This window comes from Ochotona curzoniae, unplaced genomic scaffold (genome assembly GCF_017591425.1).
Source record: "Ochotona curzoniae isolate NIBS_2020 unplaced genomic scaffold, NIBS_Ocur_1.0 scaffold_2587, whole genome shotgun sequence".
In the NCBI taxonomy this organism is placed as follows: Eukaryota; Metazoa; Chordata; class Mammalia; order Lagomorpha; family Ochotonidae; genus Ochotona; species Ochotona curzoniae.
The window spans coordinates 1,340,109-1,364,363 of NW_024467096.1; the positions used below are offsets into that span (position 1 = coordinate 1,340,109).

General features: G+C 42.7%; 1 protein-coding gene across 3 annotated transcripts in view; it reads right to left on the reverse strand.

Moving 5' to 3' along the window:
- Positions 1–24,255, reverse strand: part of POLQ (DNA polymerase theta) — a 97,464-nt gene that overhangs the window by 8,144 nt on the left and 65,065 nt on the right. For all 3 annotated transcript variants that reach the window (XM_041002883.1, XM_041002882.1, XM_041002881.1), the window contains 3 exons: positions 20,310–20,494; positions 16,448–16,559; positions 10,514–10,638 (listed from right to left, as the gene is read on the reverse strand). In XM_041002883.1, coding sequence (XP_040858817.1) covers positions 10,514–10,638; positions 16,448–16,559; positions 20,310–20,494 — 422 coding nt within the window. The remainder of the gene's footprint in view (positions 1–10,513; positions 10,639–16,447; positions 16,560–20,309; positions 20,495–24,255) is intronic.

A 24,255-nucleotide genomic window follows, 5' to 3' on the forward strand; every position in this document is an offset into this window, starting at 1 on the left:
GTCCTGGTTCCTGGCTTCAAATCGGTTCAGCACTGGCTGTTGAGGCTACTTTGGGAATGAATCAATGGATGGTAGATGTTCCTCTCTGTCTTTCCTCTTCTCTGTATATCTGACTTTCCAATAAAATATATGAGTAAGTCTTAAAAAAGAAGAAGAAAAGAAAAAAGCCGCAGGAGCAAAAGGTGGGACGCCAACTGCTATGAAGAGAGTCAAAACTGCATGGGACTCCAAGAGCTGCCGCTCACACCCAGACAGGTAGAGTCATGCCCTTGGGGAGCAAACCAACCGAGGGAGGGACCCAGAACCGGGAGGCAGAAGCAGAGTCCACCCCTCCACAATGGAGGTCTGCACTGTAAACCCCTGTAAGATGTCAAGGCAGCCAGGTGGAAACTCAGGAATCTAGTGTGGCAGAGGGTAGAACTGGATCAGCAACATGAATCCTAATGAGCAAGCCAAAACTAAAGGTGAAATGCAGGGCCCGGCGCGGTGGCGCAAGTGGTTAAAGGTCCTCGCCTTGCACGCCCGGGATCCCATATGGGCGCCGGTTCTAATCCCGGCAGCCCCGCTTCCCTTCCAGCTCCCTGCTTGTGGCCTGGGAAAGCAGTCGAGGACGGCCCAAAGCTTTGGGAACCTGCACCTGCGTGGGAGACCCGGAGGAGGCTCCTGGCTTCGGATCGGCATAGTATCGGCCCGTTGCGCTCACTTGGGGAGTGAATCATCGGACGGAAGATCTTCCTCTCTGTATCTCCTCTCTGTATATCCGCCTTTCCAATGAAAAAATAATAAAAATAAATCTTTAAAAAAAAAAAAAGGTGAAATGCAGTCAGTGTAGGCAGACATAAGGGCCCTGGTGCTCAATTCCAACACCTGGAGTGCAGGCATGGTGGGATGGGTGAGTGAAGGTTGCCTAGGCAAAGACAAGCAGTTCCAGAGTAAGTAGCGAGTGCAGCCTTCACAGGAGCAACCTGGTAGGAACCGTTCCCAAATGCATGTGCTCGGGCACCACCGGAGGGAATCAAGATAGCAGCAAGCTAAACCAGAGAGTTGGGTGGTAGAAGAGGCATTCACAAGAGGATAGGAGGGAAGGAGCAAAGTTGCTGGCCTGCACACAGATCCACAGTGCCGCGGGGCACAAGTAGAGGGAGAATGACGCTCACATAAACAGGCTTGCTGCTCTCTGGCTCCACAAACGCTCTGCACCTGCCTCAACACCCGTGCCAGTGTCTGAAGCTCCAGCAGCCCAGCAGAAGAGCAGCCCGGCAGAAGTCCCCAATGCAGAGCAGGTGGCTTTGCTAACAGGTAGCAGTCAACAAAAGGAAGTTGTTGAGGCAATAACTCTCCCACCCCCCCCAAAAGAAAAGGGAGACATTCCCTTGCTACCATTTATGAGAAATTTCTCTATTCAGTGGAAGACTCAAGGTAAACCATGCACCACCCAGGGACAATCAAGAAAAGAACAAAGAGCAACAACGCAGTTGCAAGAGTAGCCACTCTGGGCCTGGTCGCTGCCTGGTCACTGCTGAAACAACCAGTGAGAAGGAGATTAAGCAGATACAAGCTGTGAAGCAGGATCAAATGAAAAACTGAACTAAAGAATATAATACAGTAAATTAAAAACAAAACAAAACAAAAAAAACTAAAAGCCACACCAATAAAATGAGAAACCTAGAAAAGTGAATTTCAGAACTAAAAGACATCGAGAAAGCACAAATAAATACAAATATGGAAGAGGAACTGTGTAAAGCTAAGAAAACTATCCATGTATTAAATGACCCCATCAAAGGAACAAATATAAAGATGATAGAAGTTCCTGGAGGAATGGAAAGAGAGTCAGAATTGCAAGATGTATTCATTTAAATTATAAAAGAGAATTTCCCCAATATTGGGAATTTTAGGGACGCCAAATACAGGAAAGACAGAGAACCCCAAAAAAATTTGATCAGAAATGGCCCTCACCTAGACATATCATTATCAAGCTCCCTTCAGTTGAAAATAAAGAAAAGATGCTGAAACAGACTGGAAGAAGATCCAATAACTTATAGGAGAACACCAATTAGACTCCCTACTGACTTCTTGGAGCAGACCCTTCAAGCCAGAAGAGAATGGAGTGGCATATTCTAGATCCTAAAAAAAAAAATCATCCCAGTAGCATAATGCCCAATGATGGCAAAAGAGGGGGAAAATCGCTCAATAAAACTACAAAAGAAACCTAAACCAAGCAATGAGAAATCCAATGCAAAAATAATAGGACTAAAGCACTAACTGGCCCTGAAGGCAAATGGATTAACCTCAACAACCAAAAGACCTAGATTAGTAGACTGGATGGAAAAAAGAAAAAAAACTAGAACCCATTATCTACCTGTTGTCTAAAAGACACAGCTGACCACAAGATGGATGGAAACTCAAAGTGAAAAGAGATTTCAGGCTAATGGAAAAGAAAATTGAGGTGATTTAGCCATTCCAATATCAGGTAATAGAATAGAGACTTCACTTTGCGAAGCATTAAAAGGCACAAAAATGGATATCACATAATTTACAAGGGATCCATTCAGCAAGAAGAAATAATAATAAATGTATATACACCAAATACCTGCATGGAACAATTGTTGATAAACCTAAAGGTTGTTAATAGACCTAAAGAGGGACACAGACTCCAATACAACAATAGTGAGGGACATTAATAATCCACTAACTTCAATGGACAGGTCGGTAAGACAAACTCAGCAAGGAAGCAACAGATTTCGTCCAGATGACAGAACAAATGGACCTAATTCATCACCAAACAGACACTGCATATACTTTTATTCATCAATACCTGGAACCTTCTCCAGGACTCGTCACTTTATAGGCCACAAAACAAGCTTCAGTAAATTTCAAAAAACTGAAATTACCTTATGAGATCATCACAGAATGAAACTGGAAACCAGTGAGTCAAAATACAAAATCCAGAAAAATAGGCAAAGACTTAGAAGCTGAACAACATGCTACAGAATGAACAATGGATCAGAAATTAAATTTAAAAATTTTCTTTAAATGAAGATATCAACACAACATATAAAAACCCATGGTATGCCACCAAAGCAGTGCTAAGAGGCAAATTTCTTGCAATCAGCGTCTTTATTAAGAAACTAGAAACACACCAGGTTAACAAACTAACCATACAAGTAAAAGAATTTGAAAAACAACATAAAAATAATCCTAAATTTAACAAAAAATAGTCAAAATAAGAGAGGAAATAAACCAGACATAGACCAAAACAGCAACACGTAAAATCCATGAATCAAAGAGCTATTTCTGTGAGGAAATTTTAAAAAATACATATTCCACGAGCCTAAATGATCAAAAAAAAAAAAAAGAGGGAGAGGACACTAATCAATAGAATAAGGGACAAAAAAGGTAACATAATAACAGATACCTTGGACAAATCTAAAATAATCAGGATCTACTGTAAGCAACTATATATATGCCAAAAAATCAGAAAGCTGAAAGAAATGGATACATTTCTGGACACAAATCACTCACAAAGCTGAATCATGAGGCAACATAAAATCTAAATAAACCTATAACCAAGATGGAGATTTAATCAGTAATTAAATCCCTCTCAACAAAGAAAAGCCCAGGACCAGCTTAATACCAAAGCTAGATAGATATACAACAGAGAAAGAGAACTACAGATCAATATCTCTAATGAATACAGATGCCAAGATCCTCAACAAAATACTGGCCAGCAGGAACCAACAGTACATGAGACGGATCATTCACCTGGACCAGGTGGGATTTATCCCTGGCATGCAGGGATGGTTTAACATACACAAATTAATAAATGTGATATGCCACATGGAACATTCCACAACACAATCAAAGCAATATATGAAAAGCGTAATGTCAGCATCACACTAAAAAGGCAAGGACTGGAAGCTTTTCCACTAAGATCTAGAACTAGATAAGGATGTCAACTTTCATCACTGCTATTCAATATAGTCTTGGAAGTTCTAGCTAGAGCTATTAGGCAAGAAAACGAAAGTAAAGGAATTCAAATAGAAAATGAGGAATTAAAATCATCCCTGCTTGCAGACAACATGAAACTATACATAGGAGAACCAAAGGACTCAATCAATAGACTTAGAACTTATAGACAATTGGGCAAGGCATCAGAGTACAAAAAACTTTGCTGCTTTGCAATTGTCTGGGTTTCACTTCTTGGGGAGAGACTCGGGTTGGAGGCAACAAAGGCAGCCAACAGAAGGGGATTAAATCTTTGCACACCACACAACAGATAGGGAACTAATTTCCAGGATTTTCAAAGACCTCCAGAAGCACAGCAGCAGAAAAATCAACCAGCCAGCCAGCCAAGAAATGGGTGAATGAATAAGAAGCATTTTTCAAAAGAACAAATATTTTTTTTAATTTAAAAATATTTTAATATATAGATTTTTTAAATTTTTTCATTTTTTCCATATTATTTCCTTCATGTTTAAAGGGGGGGATTAAGGGAGAAGGGCCACCCAATTTCCCACCCTGCCCAGGTACCGGATGTAGGGTATGCTCTGAGGTTCTTGCTCAAGCGGTTTTGATATTTCAACAGTTATGAATCGCTGCCAATCTTGCCACCCCAAGCACCATGAGGTCCTTGAAGAATCCACTGATTGACATAGTCCATCATAGAGTCTCTGTTTGACCCGTATTTCGCTGCCAAGATACAGCTGAGATGGTTGGTTGACTTGTTCTGTCTTCTTTCTTTTCTTGGTTAGGGTTCTGAGTCCAGCATTTTGATTGGGGAGATCCCCAAAGAAACTTTGAGGTGTTCTCAAACCAGATTCTTGTATGTGCTAGCAAGTACAGGGCCTGGCACAATCCATGACCTGATCAGATGGTGGTTGCAATTGCTGGGTTGGTTCTGTTTTCACTCCCAACTTCCACTGGAACCAATGGGTGTTGCAGTCCAGCACATACCTCGGCCCTCGCATAAACCAGTGGGAGCTGCAGCCTAGTTGGAGCGACCTGCAATAACCCCCACCAGGCCCGCCCCTACCCTGGTTTGCCAATATGTATAGCAGTAACCCAGTCTGTCCTACACCCCATTCCACCCCAGCCACTGTCCTAGTTTTATGCCCTCCCGTGGAAGTGGTAACCCAAGTGGGAGGAGCCCACTATTTCCCTCCCAGGCTTCTCCCACTCCCAGATTATGTACTCTCCAGATAGTTCTGCAGTTGACTTGACAGAACTAGCCCCCAGTGCCAGCTTCTGCCAGCTGATGCTGTGGCTAAGCCCAAACAACCCTCACCCACTCGAATTTTGTTTGCACCAGTAGGAATAATCAGCCCAGCCTGGCTTTTCCCTGGTCTAGTCCACATGAGGCGCACAGGTGTTGTAGCCCTGCCTAGTCTGGTCTGCCCCTATCCCAACTCATGCTCTCTAGCGGGAGTAGCTGTCCAGCAAAGGAACCACTCCTTATTCCCCTGCCGGTTCTGCCTCCTCCCTTCCTGATTCTCATGTGTGCTGTTGGGTGCTGCAGTCACATCTGGCACAGGCAACCTCAACTTGGCATTTCATATTGTGCATTAGTCTTTGTTGCGACTGAACCTGGCTCAACCCACACTGTTCTGGTGCTTGAATTTGCCAGTGGATGACATGGACAGATTCAGCCTGGTCTTCCCCCGACCCATGCCAATTGTATGCCAGTGGGTAACTTTCCATGGCCTTTTCTGGGCTGTTTCCTATCATGTTTCTTGCGCTTACCTGCTGGGTCTGTGTCCTGCCAGAGGAGTTGCCCAGGCTCCTCCATCAGAACCTCTCCCAATGCCAGGTTTCACGCTTACCAGTGGGTCCATGAGCCAACTCCTGTCCTAGCAGGAACAGTGGCTTTTCCTGACTGGCTTTCCACCCAATCTGGTTCTTGCTGTTGGATGTTTCAGCCCAGCCATGGCACGTCCTTACCCACATATGGCTCATACATGGCTCAGTAGGGGTTGAGACCTAGCCTAGTCCATCCCACATCTAACCTGGTCCTCCAGGACACCAGAGGGTGTTGGGGTCTGGCCCGGTTCGGTGCATCCAATCCCAGTCCACACTTGTACCAATGGAGACTACAACCATTTCCAGATCAGAACGCAGCCCCCGTTTCAGGTCACACGCCCCTTGGTGGGAACCTCCACCCAGCTAGGTTGTCCCCTTGGCTCCCTAACCAGGCCTGTTTCCAGCCATAGATCACTTGCATGCCAGTGGTTGCTCTGACTCAGCTTGGCTCAGCCCCTCACCTGTCCTGACCTCTGCCTTAGACACTGTGGCTTAGCGTTCCTAGCTCACGCTGACCAGTAGGTGCAAGAGCCTAGCTCGGCATGACCAGTGCTCCTTCCTGGTCTTTAGTTTTGCTTGTAGGCTAAGGTTTGCTCAGTCCTGCCTGATCTACCCTTTTCCATTACTAATTCACACATTTGCCAAGCCGTTGGAGCTACTTTGCCCAGCTTGTCTGACCCCCAGGTCTGGACCACATGTTCACCAGTGGGAGCTATGACTCACCAAGGGAGTTTCCTAAGTTACTCCACTTAATCCACTCTCAGACTCAGTTCTCATACATGCCATTGGGTTTAGGCCAGTGCCCAGCGCAGTCTGGCCTTCCATTTGGCCTTGTATAAGCTGGTGAACGTTGCAGCTGGCCCCACCCTAATCAGGATGCACATTCGGGTGCTGCTGCCCTGACAAGTTCAGACTATTGGGGGTTCCTTTACCTGTGATTGATGGCAGGCTCCTTGGTCACATCTAGCTTAGTCCATCACCACCCCAACTCTTCAGATAACCAGTGGGGCTAGAATTTCCACAGGGTGTGGCCCACACATCCCTCACAGAATTTACCCTGGTTATGGTTCTTGAATGCTAGTTAATGTAATGGCTTGCTTAATGTGACCCTTCTCCTGATCCATCATCATGTCAGGTAAGATGATATGATTCTGCTGGACAAGCCCCAGGCCATAGCTTCTGCATGGACTGGTATTTGGTGGTCAGCATTGTTCAGTGATTACAAGTTTTACAAAAGAAGAGTTACTGCCAATGGGAATCTTTACGAATGCTTCACGTCCTAGAAGCACAATGGGTTCAACCTGGAGCTAACTAAGCAGCAACTCAAAGAACCAAAACCCCAGAGCTCCCCAGCCGGGCAGCCAGCAGGCGGAGTCTGGCACCAAATGACACACTGGCCGTCCAGGGACAGCTCACCGTGTGCACATGGTGGCTGTCGTCTGGGATCCAGGCATAAGACGCCCCGTCCTGAGACCCACCAGCACCCGGGAGGCTCCTGGAAGTTTAAACCCCCAGGCCCAAGGTCGCACCCCTCCCAAATCCCATTCACTGCCCAATAAAGGTGGTGGGTGGGTCCCGGACCTGCCCAGTCACGGAGACCTGCCCCCTTGGTGTACTCACCCCGAAGGGAGTAGTCCCTGGAGCCCAGGCAGGCCTGGGGACAGCTCACCACGTGCACATGGTGGCTGTCGTCTGGGATCCTGAGACCCCTAACAATATATTTTTTATAAATAAATAGCTTGGGGCCCAGTGCGATGGCGTAGTGGTTAAAGTCCTCACCTTGCACATGCCAGAATCCCATATGGGCGCCAGTTCTAATCTGGGCAGCCCTGCTTCCCATCCAGATCCCTGCTTGTGGTTTGGGAAAGCAGTTAAGGATGGCCCAAATCTTTGGGATCCTGCACCCACATGGGAGACCCTGAAGAGGCTCTGGGCTCCTGGCTTTGGATTGGCCCAGCTCCAGCCATTGTGGCAGCTTGGGTAGTGAATCATCGGACGGAAGATTTTCCTCTCTGTTTCTCCTCTCTATATAGCCGCCTTTCTGATAAAAATAAAATAAAATCTCTAAATAAATAAATAAATAGCTTGGCTCCCTAGCAATAAGAAAAATACAAATAAAAACCACACTAAGGTTTTTAATCAGCTGCAGTGAAAATGGCCTACTTCAAAAATACCACCTGCTGAAGAGAATGTGAGGGAAAAGGTGCCTACTCCACTGTGCAGCACCGATGGAAGTCAACGTAGAGTGCGCTCAGAGAACTGAAAACTAATCTGCCACATGACCCAGTGATTCCATTCCTGGGAATATATCCAAAAGTGAAACCTACAAATGAGAGCGCAGCCTGCAACCCTATATTCATAGCAGCACCACAGATCAAAATGAAGTGATGGAAACAACCCAGATGTCTGTAGAAACAGGACAGGATAAAGAAACTGCAGTAAATCCACTCTATGAATACTTCTTAGACATTAAAAAGAAAGAAATTGCACCATTTGCAACAAATTGGTCCCACCTAGAGACCATTATGCTCAGTGAAATAAGCCAATCCCAAAAGGTCAAATATCATATGTTCTCTCTGATATAAGGCAACCTTCATGCAAAATACCAAAGAAAAGGTATATAGGTAAACAAGTATACATTTACACTTACATTCTGATAAACAAATGATGTAATGAGGTTAGAATATCGGGAAACAAAGCGGAGTATGTATCTCTATTCCTGAATGGAAGAAGGACCTCCAGTGAAACTGTTAAATATACCTTGACAACAAAATACTAGATTCTCCATCACAGCCTATACCTACAATGTCACACATAAGTCACAGAATGTTGGAATTGTGACTGCAGCTGAAGATCTACATAATTGTAAGGAATTCGGGGTTGGGGCAAAGGAGGAAAAAGCCATATAACTAAAAAACTTCATAATGGAAGATAATAAATATTTTCCCCCAAAAATCATATAATCAAGGACAAAGAAGAAGAGTGTCTCAATAGAAAAATAAATGGTATAAAATAAGAACAAAATAGAAACTTTAGAATGGGAAATGTAAAAATACTCAATAGCTGAATTAAACAGCATATGGAAAAGCAAATCAAACTAGAAAATGAGTTAGGAATTCAGAGCAAATCATGATGAAATATAAACAAGGGAAACATGATATAAAGCACAGAGGGTTAAGATTTATAACAAGAATTCTAGAAACAAAGGAAGAAAGTAATGACCAAGAATCTTCTTCAAACCAAACCTCCTAAGCCTCACATTACCAATAGGATCAGTTAGGCATGCCCTACCTGAGAGCACATCAACTACAAAACCAGACACACTCAAGATAACCTGCTGGAAATAAGGAAGAAATAAAAAATACCAGGTTGAGGGAAAAAAGTACATTCAAAGAAGTAACAATGAGATAATTGGTCAGTTATTTGCAGGTTACAGGTCAGATCTGACCTACCTCTTGTTCCTGGAAATAATGTTGTCTTGATCCACACCTTACTACTTATTTATGTAGTGTCTCTGAATGCTTCTGTAGTACAACTGCCAAGTTGCACCAAGAACACCGGATAAGAATGTTAAAATCAGGAACACTCACAATAGCTTCAAATTGGCTTATTCCCCAAATGCCAGGGCTAAGCCAGGCAGAAGTCAGAGGTCAGGAGCCCAGAGCTCCAGCTACACCTCCCATGTGAGCGCAACTGCTTTGTGCCATCATCCACCGCCTTCCCAGGCACATTAAGCAGGAAGGTTGACTAGAAACAGAATGGAAAGAGAAGTTTTAAAAACAACCACTCTGACTTGGGATGTGGGTATACCAAGTGGCAGCTTAACTAGCTGTGCCACAACATCAACCCTTGCAGGTTTTGGGGCCAGACAGAAGTGCAGGCAGATACACAGCGGGGTGTTCTCATTACATATTACTGGCACTGACACACAAAGTATGAGGAAGAACAAAATGCAACCAGTTAAATTAGGGTGATCCGGACTATAACACAAACTTAAATACTAGATACCAAGAACACTTTTATGAATTTTACTACTTCAGAAAAAGATTTTATCCTAGTCTGAGCAAGTATCATCCATAGGTCTTCAAAAGGTCTCCCCAAGAAGCCATTGAACTTATCTGGACAATAAGATGCTGGACTCTATGCTTGGTATATGCTTACAATGAAGGAATCTCAACTGAACTTCAACTGTGGTTATGCAACAAGGTGGAGGAATCCACCACGGGGGAAGGGTTATGAGAGGGGTGGGGGGAACCCCAGTACCTATAAAACTGTGTCACATAATACAATGTTATTAATAATAATAAAAAAAGAAAATAACATATAAAAAATGTTGAAACAAGCCATTTAAAATATTTGGATAGCCTAAGAATCTCTGATCTGACAAACTAACAAATACCTAAAACAAAGAATTAGCAGATCTAAGAACTAAGTTTACTTATAACTATTATCAAAGCTAATAAACAATTTGCTCACTAAAATAGAACAGTAGTTAAATAAAAAATGAATCGCTATTTACCTCAGTTCCCTAAACACTGTGTCCAGCAAATTTCAGCATTTGCCATCACTTCAAACATCCTGAAATGAAACCACTGGCTGACCTTACACAGCAGACCTGCTAATGCTCTTGAAAGGCACAGTACTGGGGTTTAATCTTTGTTGAAAAATTACATATCACTGAGATGTCAAATTCATTTCCAGAGAAATTTCAACATACGTGAGCTTTATGATAAGGATTGTTGTCTTTGATTCCTGGCAAATATCTACGTCTTCCCAAAATGGTTTGAACAAACCCATCTCTTCTGCATTTCTTCACTGTCTCTTTCATGAAATGGTTAATTCCTAAAAAGGAAACACAAATACTTAATTAAAACGAAGTCCATCCTTCCTTTCATTCACTGGCTTCCATAGTGAAATGTCCCCAAATATGCCAGGATCCCATCATCCCGATCTCTGCTCATCCTCAGTAATGAACACTGGTCTCCCAACTGGAAGCCCTCCTTGGGGGCCTCCCCAGGAGTGAGGGCACAGCAAAGATACCTGGGGATGTGACAGGTGAAAGGAGGGAAGAAAACCCTAGCAGGTGAAGCTGGCTGGCGGCAGAAGAATCTCAAATAGAAACCAGGCTCTCATCTTTGGCCCTTTAAGAATTGCTGTAATATTGCTGGCTGAGGAGCAAGGAAAATGATGAGATTTAAAAAGCTACACCTCCACAGATTCTCTAACTCTTTTAAGATGCCTTCAAACATGCAACTTGACAGAGGTACTTTAAAAAAAGAATCCTGAGATATTATTTACATAAAATAAGATTCATTTCAAGTGAAAAGTTTAATACATGTTAACAAATGTACACACCAGAGCTACCCATGCAAAATATAAAACATTTTCATCTCTCCTTACAGCAGGCCCCAATTAGCAGCACTCACTGATGTGCTGTTACACTGAGTTTCACATTCTCAAAATGCTCTAAAAACTGAATTTTACTCTACATTATTTGTGTCTGCTTTCAACAATCAGTACTGTGTTTTCAATCATCAGTATTGCCATGAGCATCAGCACTTATTGTCTTTTGTCTGATGTTTGTTATGCCCACACCCCGTACGGAGTGCCTGTGTGTGAATCACAGCATTGCTTCCAACTCCATCTTCCTGCGAATGCGCACCGGAGGAGGCAGCAGATGATAGCTCAAGCACTTTGTCCATCCTCCACACAGGAGATCTGGACTGAGTTCCCATCCTGAGTCAGCGCAGGCCCAGCTGTTGCAGGCATTTGGGGAATGGAACAGAGGATACTCCCTCTTTTACTGTTTCTACCTGTCCTTCAAATAAAATAAACATTTTTAAAAATTCCTTCTACTGTTACAAGTATCGGATTGTAGAGGCATACTAAAATTTGCTTATCCATTCTCCTGTTGAGAAACATTTGGCCTGTTCTCAAATTTGGGTTGTGTTAGGAATGAGGTACTCATTCTTTCATCCGAAATAGATTGCCACTTTTCTTGGGCAATTTTCTGATAGAATTGCAGGGTCATATGTTTAAGTGTATGTTAAACTTCATACAAAAGAGCAATACTGGTTTTGCAAAGTGATTCTAACACTACAATCTCATTAGTGATATAAAATAATACTTTAAATTTTAGACATTCCATGATTTGCGGATATTATTAAGATTTATTTGTTTTACTTGAAAGTTACAGTAGGAGAGGGAAAGATCTTCCATCTGCTGGTTCACTCCCCAAAAGATGGGCAGAGCTGTGCCAGTCCTGAGCTGAGAGCCAGGAGCCCCTGAGGTCTCCCATGTCGGTGCAGAGTCCCAAGGCTTTGTGCCACCCCCTGCCATGAGAACTGGAGTGGAATGGATTGGAAGTAAAGCAGTCAAGACTGAAACGGGCATCCATATGGGATGCTGGCAAGGCACACACATTAGTGTGCTATGTCACCAGGCCAGCCCCAAACCCCCAGTTTTTGTAATAGTATTTCTTTGTGATTTTCATTTGCTTTTTCCTGATCACTAAGGATGACCATGTTTAATATCGGTCACTCACATATATAATAACATATTTGTTCAAACCTTTTGACATTTTATTATTTTTTTGCCATTTGAGCATTGAGTTTATTATGCACTCTGTATATATAATTATATGTTATTATATATACATAACTATACACACACACACAAATCCTTTGTTAGATGAGAAATCCTGCAAATATTTTGTCCAAGTCTATAGTTTGCTTTTATACCTTAAGGGTATCTTTAATCAGTGTTTTTCTTATATCATTAATTCAGCGTTTGAGAAAAAGTTGAAGTTTTTGTTGTTTTCCCATATCAGTATTCAGTTATTCTAGCATCAAGTGTTTAAAAAAAAAAAAACCACCATTTTTCATTAACTTACCTGCCAAAAAACCTATTCATCATTAACTTACTGCAGTGACATTTGTATTTGTATACGCCAGATTCTAGATCATCCATTGTGTTCCACTGCTTGCTGTTTGCTCTTAGACCTATCCTGATTATCATGGTTCTATAGTAAGATTTGAGAGCAGGATGTAAGTCCTCATCATTGTACATTACTCCAAAGCATTAGTCTGGCTATTCCTGGCCCTCTGTATTCCCATATCTGTCTACAACCAGCAAGTCAAGTTCTATGCAGAAGTCTGATGGAATTTTGACTGGGACTGCATCAAATGCAATGCATAGGAAAATGTTATTGTAACAATATAAAGATACCAAAATAAGTTTATGGGAACTATTATTTCAGTGCAAAATTGATTTTAAATCTACAATGGGTTTTCATGATACATGTTTTCAATAAACTTCTGGAAAATCCCTTATGTGTATGGATTACAATTTTTTGGCATCAAAACAAACATGTTGCATTTTCAATTTCTATAAACTTTTTCAAGTACCCTCAAAGTATGTGTTTAATAACTTCACATGGTATAGCTCATTCATTTACACATCCTTTACTGTGTCTTCAGTTGCTTTTGGTCTCAAAGTCTTAGGTAATTGTTACCAAGAATGAAACAGGTGGAGCCTTTGGGAGTAATTCAACTAGATTGGGTCTTGAGTGCAGCTAGCATGCTTAAATCCTGGTAGCTTTAAAAGGGACCACAAGGGAGGAGGCAAAGCAGGTAGAGGAAATGTGGAGGGCTTCCCTGCTGCACCACCACTCCCACTGGAGAGTATGAGTTGGGATGGCGGCAGACCACACTGGACAGGGCTACAACACTTGTGGGCCTCATGTGAGCTGGACCAGGAAAAAGCCAGGTTGGGCTGACTGTTCCTACTGGCACAAGCATAAATAAGAGTGGGTGAGAGGTTGGTTGGGCTTTGCCACAGCATCAGCTAGCAGATGCTGGCACTGGGAGCTAATTTCGTTAAGTTCAACTGCAGAACCACCTGGACGGTGCATGATTCAGGAGAGTGGGAGTGGCCCAGCAGGGAAACAGTGGACACCTCCCTCTTTGGTTATTGCTCCCACTGGAGAGCATGAGAACCAAGACTGGGACAGTGGTGGCTAGACAGAATGGCACCCGTTGGCAGCATGTGTGTGGGCTGGATAGTGGGGTTGGCTGGGTTGAACTAGGCTTCAATGTCCATTGACATGTGTGAGAGCTGAATGGGATGTAGGACAGATTGGACCAGTCTGCTGTACACACTGGCAAGCACGGAAACCAGGATAGTGGGTGGGTCTGGTGGGGGTTATGGGGAGTTGCTCCAAATAGGCTTCAGCCTTCAATGGTTTGCATGAGGGCCAACTGTGTGGTGAGCAGGATCAGGTTGCACTCCAACACCCAGTGATTCATGCAGAAGACAGGGTTGGAAGCAGAACAGACCCAGAAATTGCAACCACCAGCACATGCATAAGCTGATTGAGGCAACAGCCTGTACCAGACCCTGTACAGGCATACACACACAAGAATCAGGTCTGGGATTACCTCAGACAAAGTTTCTTTGGGGATCCCCCCAATCAAACTGCTGATCTCAGAATGCTAACCATGAAGAGAAGTGCAGGTTCTGTGATCTGACCATGGAGTGCATGTGTCAAAGCTGAGCCTCCTCAAGTCTCTCAGACAAGCAGTGGACAATATATCCAGGTGCACATGGAGGATATGGCAGTCCATTGGAACCTGCAGAGGACACCTGGTCCCACAACAGAGGATAGAGGACAGAACAAATTGATCAACAATCCCAGCCATGTGTAGGCAGTGAAAATCTGGGCAAACAGAGACTCTAAGGTGGACTATGTCAGCCAGTGGATCCTGACGAAATTTCATTGTGCTTGAGATGGTGAGATTGGCAGCAATTCAGAACTGCTGAACTCTCAAAACCACTTGAGCAGTGTCCTCAGAGCATGCCCCACCTCGGGGACCCTTGGATGGGTGGGAGGCTGGGTGGGACTTCTCCCTTTATCTCTTCGCTTCCCCAGTTACAGAAAAAAAAAAAAAAGTGGACACAAACAAACAAAAAAAAGGGACCACACATGCAGTAACACATACATGCTCCCTGTCTCAATACTTGGTCTCTGCTAGTAGGAAGGCCATCAGTGATCTTGGATTGCCCTAAGCCAAAATAAAGCTCTTTTCTTTTAAAGCCAGTCTGTTTCAGGTATTTTGCTATTGTAACACAAGACTACACAGATTTTATAAACTTTACACAGACATACATGCAAGGGCACTTAATAAAAAAAAGTTAGTAGGAAAATCTTAGATTTTTTGTTAAATTTTTTTGAAATCCATGCATATTTCTTTCATCAGATGCATTATCTATTAACCTTTAAAGAGTTCTCATATGAATAGACCTCATTCTTTTTGCACCAAAATAAACTTATCATTTCATTCTACTTTTCTATGAACTGTTTGAGGTATACTTTGTCAGTATACATGCATGACGCACATCATGCTCTGAACTACGGCTCATCAACAGAATTACAACTGATTTTTATAGACTGATTATATGTTGGGACCTTGTTAAATTCAGTCACTAGTCTGAATAGCTGCTATTGTAAAATCCATGCACTAAAGTCTAAAATCATGTCACATGTAACAACTTTTTCCTTTACCAAAGCTGTGATACTTTTTTCTCTGTTCTAGCACTTGCTCCTTCAGTATTTGGGAAAAAAGGACAGATCTGAGTACAAATGGGCAAGAAAGAGCTTCTTGGTGACAAAGTGGTGCTTTTCTATTGTGGTGATTGTGCACAATGTATGACACATTCATTTGTCAAAATTCATGAAACTATACAGTTGAAAAAAAAAGAATTTTATGGAATATACCTTAATGAACCATCAAAAGAAACAATATAAGACTGATATCAAGCTCATCTATAACACAATTGTTTCTCAGAATTTCTGAATTAATGGCTTGCTATTTTTTCTTCTTTTTTGTATTTCTTTCAAACTTTCAAGTGAAATTTCATTTTTCAAGACACAAATTTAGAAGCACAGGGCCCCCTGCCTCCCTATTTTCCCCCTTGCTTTTTTTCCCCAAATTATCAAAATAGCATATCCATTGACTTCACATTAACAAGCTTAATTTGATAATATTAAAAGGTATAATGACACAGCAAAGGAAAAAGAGAATATAAAAGGAACCTAAAATAAAAATGGAAAGCCTACTATTACTCAGAACTGACGCATGCCACATACAGCAGTTAATTCCCAGTATACTCATTTCATAAAGATTTGGCTTTGTGAGCTGTGTACATTAGTTGTCACATATCAGAGAGAAAATATGATATTTGCCCTTTTGGAACTGGCTTATTTCATCAAGCATAATGGTTTCCAGCTCATACCATGTTGCTGCAAATGGTAGAATTTCATTTTTTTAAGGGCTGCATATTTTAAAGCTATCCCAAACTATCTCAGATTTTACAGCACAATCACAGTGACCCAGCAGCATAAACATCACATTTTTTTTAACTGTTCCTTCTTTATCCCTACTCTTTAGGGTAAAAGTATGCCTTAGCAAATAATCACAGCAAGTAAGTTAGTGTTCTCTGCCCTTAACGATGCCTGGTGAAAATTTCCAAATAGTGGAGATTTTAATAGGAAACTCTCTAACAAAATTTTTAAAATTGAAACACTTTGTGGTATAAGATGCATTGAAAAGAACAATGTCCACAAGGCAATCAGTAACCGAGGCCTCTGTACCTGTGTATCTGGATTTGAAGGAGTCAATGTAGCAAGCAGCATCGTTTTCCTTGACGCCCATCTGCTCTCCCAAAGATTTAGCTCCCATTCCATAAATGATCCCATAGCAAATCTGAAAGAGAGTCACCATGTTCAGTCTGCATGTTAAAGGTCATAAAAATATAAAATACAAACAAAACTAATTAAATTAAATTGATTAACTTATTTCAGTGATCCAACAGATGATCAGAACTTTGTGTGTGAGTGGGTTTGACTGATAAAAAGTGATACCCAGTTAACATCTTTTCTTTTAGCAGTATTTAAAAAGAAAGAGAATATGAATGAATATGGATGTGTGTGTGTGTGCTCTAAGAAAAGCATCCCCGTGACTTTTAACAGCAAAAATTTTGAGATTACAAATTAGTATAACCAATATGGAAAACGATATGGAAGTTCCTCAGAAAACTACAGGTATGAGCCAGTTTGTGGTGTTGCAAGTAAAGCTGATGCTTGCAATAGCAGCATCCCATATGGACTTTGGCTAAGTCCCAGCTGCTTCATTCCAATCCAGCTTTCTACTGATGTGCCTGAGAAAAGCAGTGCAAGATGGCCATTGGGAATCAAACCAGCAGATGGAAGATATTGTTTCTCCATCTTTAATTCTTCTAAAAATAAATGCATCTTAGAGAAAATGGACTACAAGTAAAACTACCAGATAACACAATCCCAGCACTAGACATACACATCCAAGAAAAATTTAATCTGTTAAAGTCACCTGTACCCCAATTTTTTCCACAGCACTATCCACAAAAGCCAAGATACAGAATCAACCTAGATAACCACTACTGATAAATGAATAAACTAAATATGGTATGCATATAATGTGGAATATTATACCTCACAACCACCAGAAAAAGAGTAATACGACTAAACTAGAGAATATTATGTTAAATGAAATAAATCAGACACAGAAAGACAAATACTACATACTGTCACTTATAAGTGGACACCGAAAAGTAGATCTACAGACCAGCATTGTGGCACAGTGAGCACGGCCACTGCCATGGCAGCAGCAGTTCACGTCCTGGCTGTTCCACGTCTGATACAGCTCCCTGCTAGTGGCCTGGGAAGAGTGTTGGACCCCTAACATGAACCCATGGGAGACCTGGTGAAGCTCCTGGCTCCTAACTTCAGCCTGCCCCAGCGCTGACTCAAGTGGCAATTTGGGGAGCAAACCAGCAAATTGAATCTACCTTATCCTTGTCTTTGTGTAACTCCTTCAAAATGAATAATTTTTTAAAAGATCTCATAAAAATACAGAATATATTAGTAATTACCAGAACCTGGGAAAGCTGATGGCGAAAGGATATTTAACAAGCATTGGTGCTGCAGCTAGATGGAAGGAATAACTTTCAATATGACAGTAACCATGGGAAGCTCACTATGGGTAACAATGAATGGGTTACTTCTTCGAAATAGCTAGCTGGTGGATTTTAAACATTCCACACATATAGGCATGATACACTGGTGAGGTGAAAGTATGCCAATTACTCTGACTCTACCACTACACAATGTATGCATTAAAACATATTTTATCCCTCAAATATATACCATTAACGTATTTTCTTCTCTTCACAGCCACCTGAATCCCCTTAAGCACCTGAACTCTCATAGTGGTAGAAATCATTTGAGCTGAATTCAAACAAAACCCCAGAGAGGATGTAGTGAGAAGGGGGAACCAGTCGAGGCAGGTCACTAAAGAAACTGACATACTAAGTGTTGCTTGGGCTCAATTCCTTGTGCCACCATCGACAGGACAGGTCTTCCATATGCCACCTAATTTCTTTGAATCTTAACGTCCTCATCCATAAATCAAAGACAAGAACTATTACATTAAAAGTTACAAATAATAACAACTAGTTAAGAAACTGTCTGATATAAAGCAAAGTCTATATAAATGTTATTAAATTAAATCTAAAAGGAAAACCTGCATATGACCACTCTATTACAAATCTGCTAAGCTGATAAGTAGGTAAGCAGAAGGCCCCCTTCTTTTTTTTTTTAAGATTTATTTTTATTATTTTTTATTTTTTTTTATTGGAAAGGTGGATATACAGAGGGGAGAGACAGAGAGGAAGATCTTCCATCCGATGATTCACTCCCCAAGTGAGCGCAACGGCCGATACTATGCCAATCCGAAGCCAGGAGCCTCTTCTGGGTCTCCCACGCGGGTGCAGGGTCCCAAAGCTTTGGGCCGTCCTCGACTGCTTTCCTGGGCCACAGGCAGGGAGCTGGAAGGGAAGCGGGGCTGCCGGGATAGAACCGGCGCCCATATGGGATCCCGGGCGTGCAAGGTGAGGACCTTAACCACTTGCGCCACCGCGCCGGAAGGCTCCCTTCTTAATTCGTTGTGGATGGGGGTTCTTTTCTTATTTTTTGTTCTTAGACATTATTTTCTTGCAACTCCTCTCATTTCATGTTTGTTTTTTAGTTCGTATGGCATTAAGTGGTGTATGAGCTCAGAAAGATGCACTGTCTGACATACACTTGGTATCTTGATTATTAAATCACGTAGGAGCATTTTAATAGAGGCAGCTCTCACTGGTGAATAAATGAACAGATTAGGGAACCAGAATGCCCACAATCCAGTGTTCTGGACTTATCCTACCTCAGGCAGTTACCAGCTTTCTGTTTCAGGTTCCTCCTCTGTGTAAGGAGACAGTTGCAATGCTACCCTTCTGATACTTGCCAAATTCAGCACTCATGGAGGCAGGGGATGAGGTGGGAGCTGGGTAAACAGGACAGAGCTGGCTTTCTAAATACTGGAAGAAACAAGTGCTGGTACTCAACAGGAAGGTGACAGAAGGTGTCCATGCCAGTCAGTCACTCAGTCAAACAAATACAGCAGCAAGAGAGTAGAGTGTGAATGCAAAGTGACAGCACAGGTTCTCAGGGCTGGCCTCCACCTCAGCCACACCCCTACGTTCTGGAAAAGGGCATACTAGATTTCCCATGAGATGTGTGGTAAGGATGCATCAATAACTACTCAGGCCACAACATGGTGTAAATGAGGCCTTTGACTTTATCTGTGCCTAACCAACGTTGTCAGCTGCTGGTTATGCTGCACAGCCCAGCAATATTCACCTTTTCAACATTTAGGGAACAGCTTCTACACAGTGCACCTTGGCTTCATACTATGGGAGACATCAACATGGAAATATTCTGAACTTCACTAGAGGGCAACTAGAGATGAGAAAGTTTTTCTAAATATGTTTGCACATACAAAGATATATATACATATACACACATAAATAATCACCACCACTACCATTTTTAAGTAAGTAGCTACTGATTAAACTGTAACCAGCTACATTTCCAAACGAATGGCTTTGCCGACTGTAATGGCCTCAGACCTCTGTCTAGCTGATATTTTCTATCGCTTCTACAAAGAAGAGCTTTACCTTTGATTTGGTGAACTCTTTATGTAATGGGGCATTAAACCCATCACTATAACAAGAATTTAAAATGTTATCATGTGACCAATATTGTGGTGGATCAGGTGAAGCCACCATCACCAATGCCAGTGTGCCAGGGGAATGGTGGCTTGAGCCCAGCAGCTGATTGTGTCTGTCTGGCGAGTGAACCAGCAGATACAAGATCTCTGTCTCTATCCTGTGCTGCTTAAGCCTGTCTTTCAAATAAATATATTTAAAAAAATGTTATTCTAGAAAAAATAAATTAAGCTGGGGGAAAAATAAGACTGTAATGAATATAAGATAGGCTCACAGGATTGACCCAAAGGTGAAGAAATTGTTCCAACTGCAAATAATTGAGACTTTCAATTTTTTGAATCACATATATTGAGCACATTCCCCAAAATCACCTGCTTTGCCTGCTGCCGCAGATCATCCCCGACGGATTCGGGCTCCATCATCCGCCACTCTGCTGCAATGCTCCTGAAAACATCCTCCCCAGTGTTTAATACTTCAATGAGACGAAGATCATTCGACAAATGGGCCAAGATCCTCAATTCAAGCTGAGAATAATCGGCAGCCAACATTAATCCACCTGAAGCAGAAATGATTTCAGAAATGCTAATACAAAGTTCTATGCACAATGTAAGTTCTATAATATAACTGAGTAGAATGACAGAAATTAAATAAATTCTAACCTAGAACTTGGAGACTCTGTAGTCGTAAGTTAAAATCTAACTCTTTATCTGATGTAATTCAGTTCTGTATTTTAGGTCATTTTGGGGGGTTGAGACTTCAGGTACATGTAAAACTCACACTGTGGTAAAGCTGCCCCCGACTGCTACCCCTTCCCAGGGTGTGCTTCAGTATGCCAACAGCACCCGACACACAACCTAAAATGGTTCTCTCATGCCTCGTGCATATGGTGCTGGGTGTCAGGTCTTCATTCAATTTCATAGAAGCATTGGAAAGTCCCTCATAAGCCCTGAACTAATGGTTGCTGAAGAAATGAATTAGTGGAAAAGCTTGTGTTCAGTAAATTTACATGGACAGAAATGTGTGCTTCACAAAAATGTCCAGTGTAGAAAAACAAGTGTTTAATGAGTGAGGAGAAATCATTGAGAGATTAAAATATTTATCTATGGATTTGAAATAAGTAAGCTAGATATATATGGGGGAAAAGCCAAATTAAAAAATTAAATGTACGATCAAATAAAAGGTAGAGGAAATATTTGCAATGATATCAGAAAGGATGCACTGATACAATAAAGTTACTAAAATTGAAAATGACAAAAAAATTTTACAGAAGTAATACAAAAGAATATAAAACACAAAGGAACACTTAACTTCATTCATAATAAGGGAAATGCAAATTGGACCCATAGTAAGCAGTCAATTTTCCTGACTTATACTGCAAAACTCCAGAAGTTTGGATAATACCCTCTGCAGCAAGGCCATAGAGAAACAGTCCTCTATTGTTTCTGAAAAATACAGTGGTCCCTTCTCCCCTGCTCAATGGCAGCATTACAGAATCTCCACAAGTTACACAGAGTCTCCTCCTGTAACTTAGGAAACAAGCTCACAGATCACTTCACAGACTGCTGGCTCCCAGTCTGCACCAGCTAATGTTCAAATTCATTACATCCAGGTCTTTAGCATATAAACATGAAATGTGAAAGACACAAAACAGTATATGTAAAACATTAAATTTTTTTGTAAAAACAGTGAGATTACTCATATTTGCTTAAATCTTCCTAAAGAAATCCTAACTCTGTTTCCAAATCAGCATCCAGCTAATTCGCACCTGGGAGGCAGCAGCTAGTGGCCAAATACTTGGGTACCTGCCATCCACACGGGAGACCTAAACCGACATCTCAACTCCTTGCATATTAATGTGCAACAGAAAAATGGAAGGGAAGAAGAGCTGAAAACAAACCAAATGAAAAATCACAAGAAATAATGACTGACAACATTCTAATTTGGGAGGGCGGGCATTTGCTAAAGCAGTTAGGAAGCCAATTGGTATGCCTACATTCCTTGTTGGAATGCTGAGGTTTAAGTTGCAGCTCTACTCCCCATTCTAGTTTCTGCTAATGTAAACCCTGGGATTAAACAGGTGCAGGCTCAAGAACTTGAGTTCCTACCAACCATGCAGAAGTGCCAAATTTGTGTTAACAATACCAATGTGCTAGTATAATAGTTACCTATTCTTTTTTCTTTTAAGATAGATGGGGAGGCTCCTGTTGGTGAGCATGTGACCTGGCTGGGTGTTGGTCAGGCTGGGTAGGGCTGCTTCACTTATTGGAGGTGTGCACATTAGGTCAGGGGAATGCGGGGGAAGTGGCAGGCAGACCAGGCAGGGCTGGCCAAACCATAGCACACTGGCATACATGGGAACCAGGATGGGGTATGAGCAATGCTAAAATAGGCTAGCCTACAACACCTACTGATTTGTATGAAAGCAAGCGATTGGGCAGGCTGTGCAGGGCACCCACCAGCTAGAGTTGACACTGGGTGCGGGTCAGGTTGCAGAATCTAATGTCAAAGGCCAACCAGTGATGGGTTAGGCCTGGATGGGTGGAAGCAACCACCGGCACTCCCAAGATCAATGGCTGGGAGCAGGTCTGGTCAGGGAGCTAAAGGGGACACTCCAGCTGGGCTGCAATTCCCATTAATGAGTGCAATAGCCAGAATGGAGGCAGCAATCTGGGCTAGCCATGGCTTCAGCATCCCTCAGCAGGGCCATGAAATGCGTCTGGGGTGTGCTAGACTGGGCTGGAGTCCAGTACCCATAGGTGCTGGCAGCAGCCAAGGTGGGTGCAGGACAGGCTGGGTTAGGTATCTGTAGCCACTGAACCATGCAAGAGCTGGATTTGGGGAAGGGCTGTGACACTCAATAAAGGCCAGAATGGGAATGGGCCGTTCAGAGAAAGGCACTGTACCAGCAAGGACAGGAGGTGGACTAAGGCAAAGAACCCACCGGTGTACACAAGTTCTACAACTAGGGTGATGATAGAGGAGCATGAGAAAGGTCAATTCATAACAAACACCGGCAGCTGTGAGAACCAGGAGCTGGTGCAAGATAGGCCACATTGGGCCACAATATCAGCCAGTTCACATTAGGGACAGGACTCGGGACAGACAAGGCTGGACTAGGCTGCAGCATCCATCAGCATGAGCTAGACTTGGGGTAGGCTGAGCATAGCCAGGCAAGTCCTGGCAAGTCCTGGGTCTGGGGGCAAGTCCTGTCAAGCTAGACCATGGAACCACTTGGAAAGTACAAGATCTGGGGATAAAGGAAGCCTAGCAGAAAATTGTGGGCACCTCTCTGATAGGCTGCAGCTCCCACTGGTGAGCATGAGAACCAGAGCTGGGAGTGCGCCTGGCGGGACAGGCAGTGGCCTCCACCATCATGAGTGTGCACTGTATAGTAAGGTTGATCAGGTTGAGCTAGGCTCCAATACCCATTGATGTCTACAAGAGCCAGCTGGGATGTGGAATGCATTGGGCCATTCTGCTGCACACACCAGAATGCACAGGAACCAGGGCTGGGCCAGGTCTGGTAGCGGTTATTGGGGTCACTCCAACTAGGCTGCAGTTGCCACTGGTGTACATGAGGGCAGTGTGTGCAGTGGTCAGGGTTAGGCTAGGCTGTAGCATCTACTGGTTTGCATATGAGATGGGGCTAAGGACAGAATTGACCCTGTGAATGCAATGATCAGTGTGTGTGTAGGCTGATGTGGATGACAAACTGAACCTGACCCTGCACTATTTGGCACACACAGGAGCCAGGTCTGGGGTCACTTGTGGTGAGGTTTCTTTGGGGTTACCCCAATTGAATCACTGGACTCAGAACTCCAACCACTGGGAAAATCACGGGTTCTGTGGTCTGACCGTGGAGTGCATGAGTCAGAACCGGGTCTCCTCAATTGTTGAAGTCTGTACAGTGGATGGCATGCCCAGATACATGTGCGGGACATAACAACCAGAAGACATCTAGCACTATAGAGGGCAGAACAGATTGGACAGCTCTCCTGGACAAGTTTTGACCTTAGCAAGTGGAGACTCTAAGGTGGACTATGTCAGTTAAAGGATCTTGGAAGGATTTCCTTAATCTTGGAACAATGAAATCAACACCACCTCAGAACTATCAAAACCATTTGAGCATTATCTTTGAAACATGCACCACACTGGGGATCCTAGGATAACATCGGGGACCTTGAGATGACATCAGGTGGCCATGTCTCATCTACAGCTAGTGATGAGGTCGGACTGCTGGCAGTGGCCTTCTCCCGCCTTTCTCCCCACTTTCCCCAGACACAGGAAGAAAGGAGATTGGGAACCATTATCTCATCC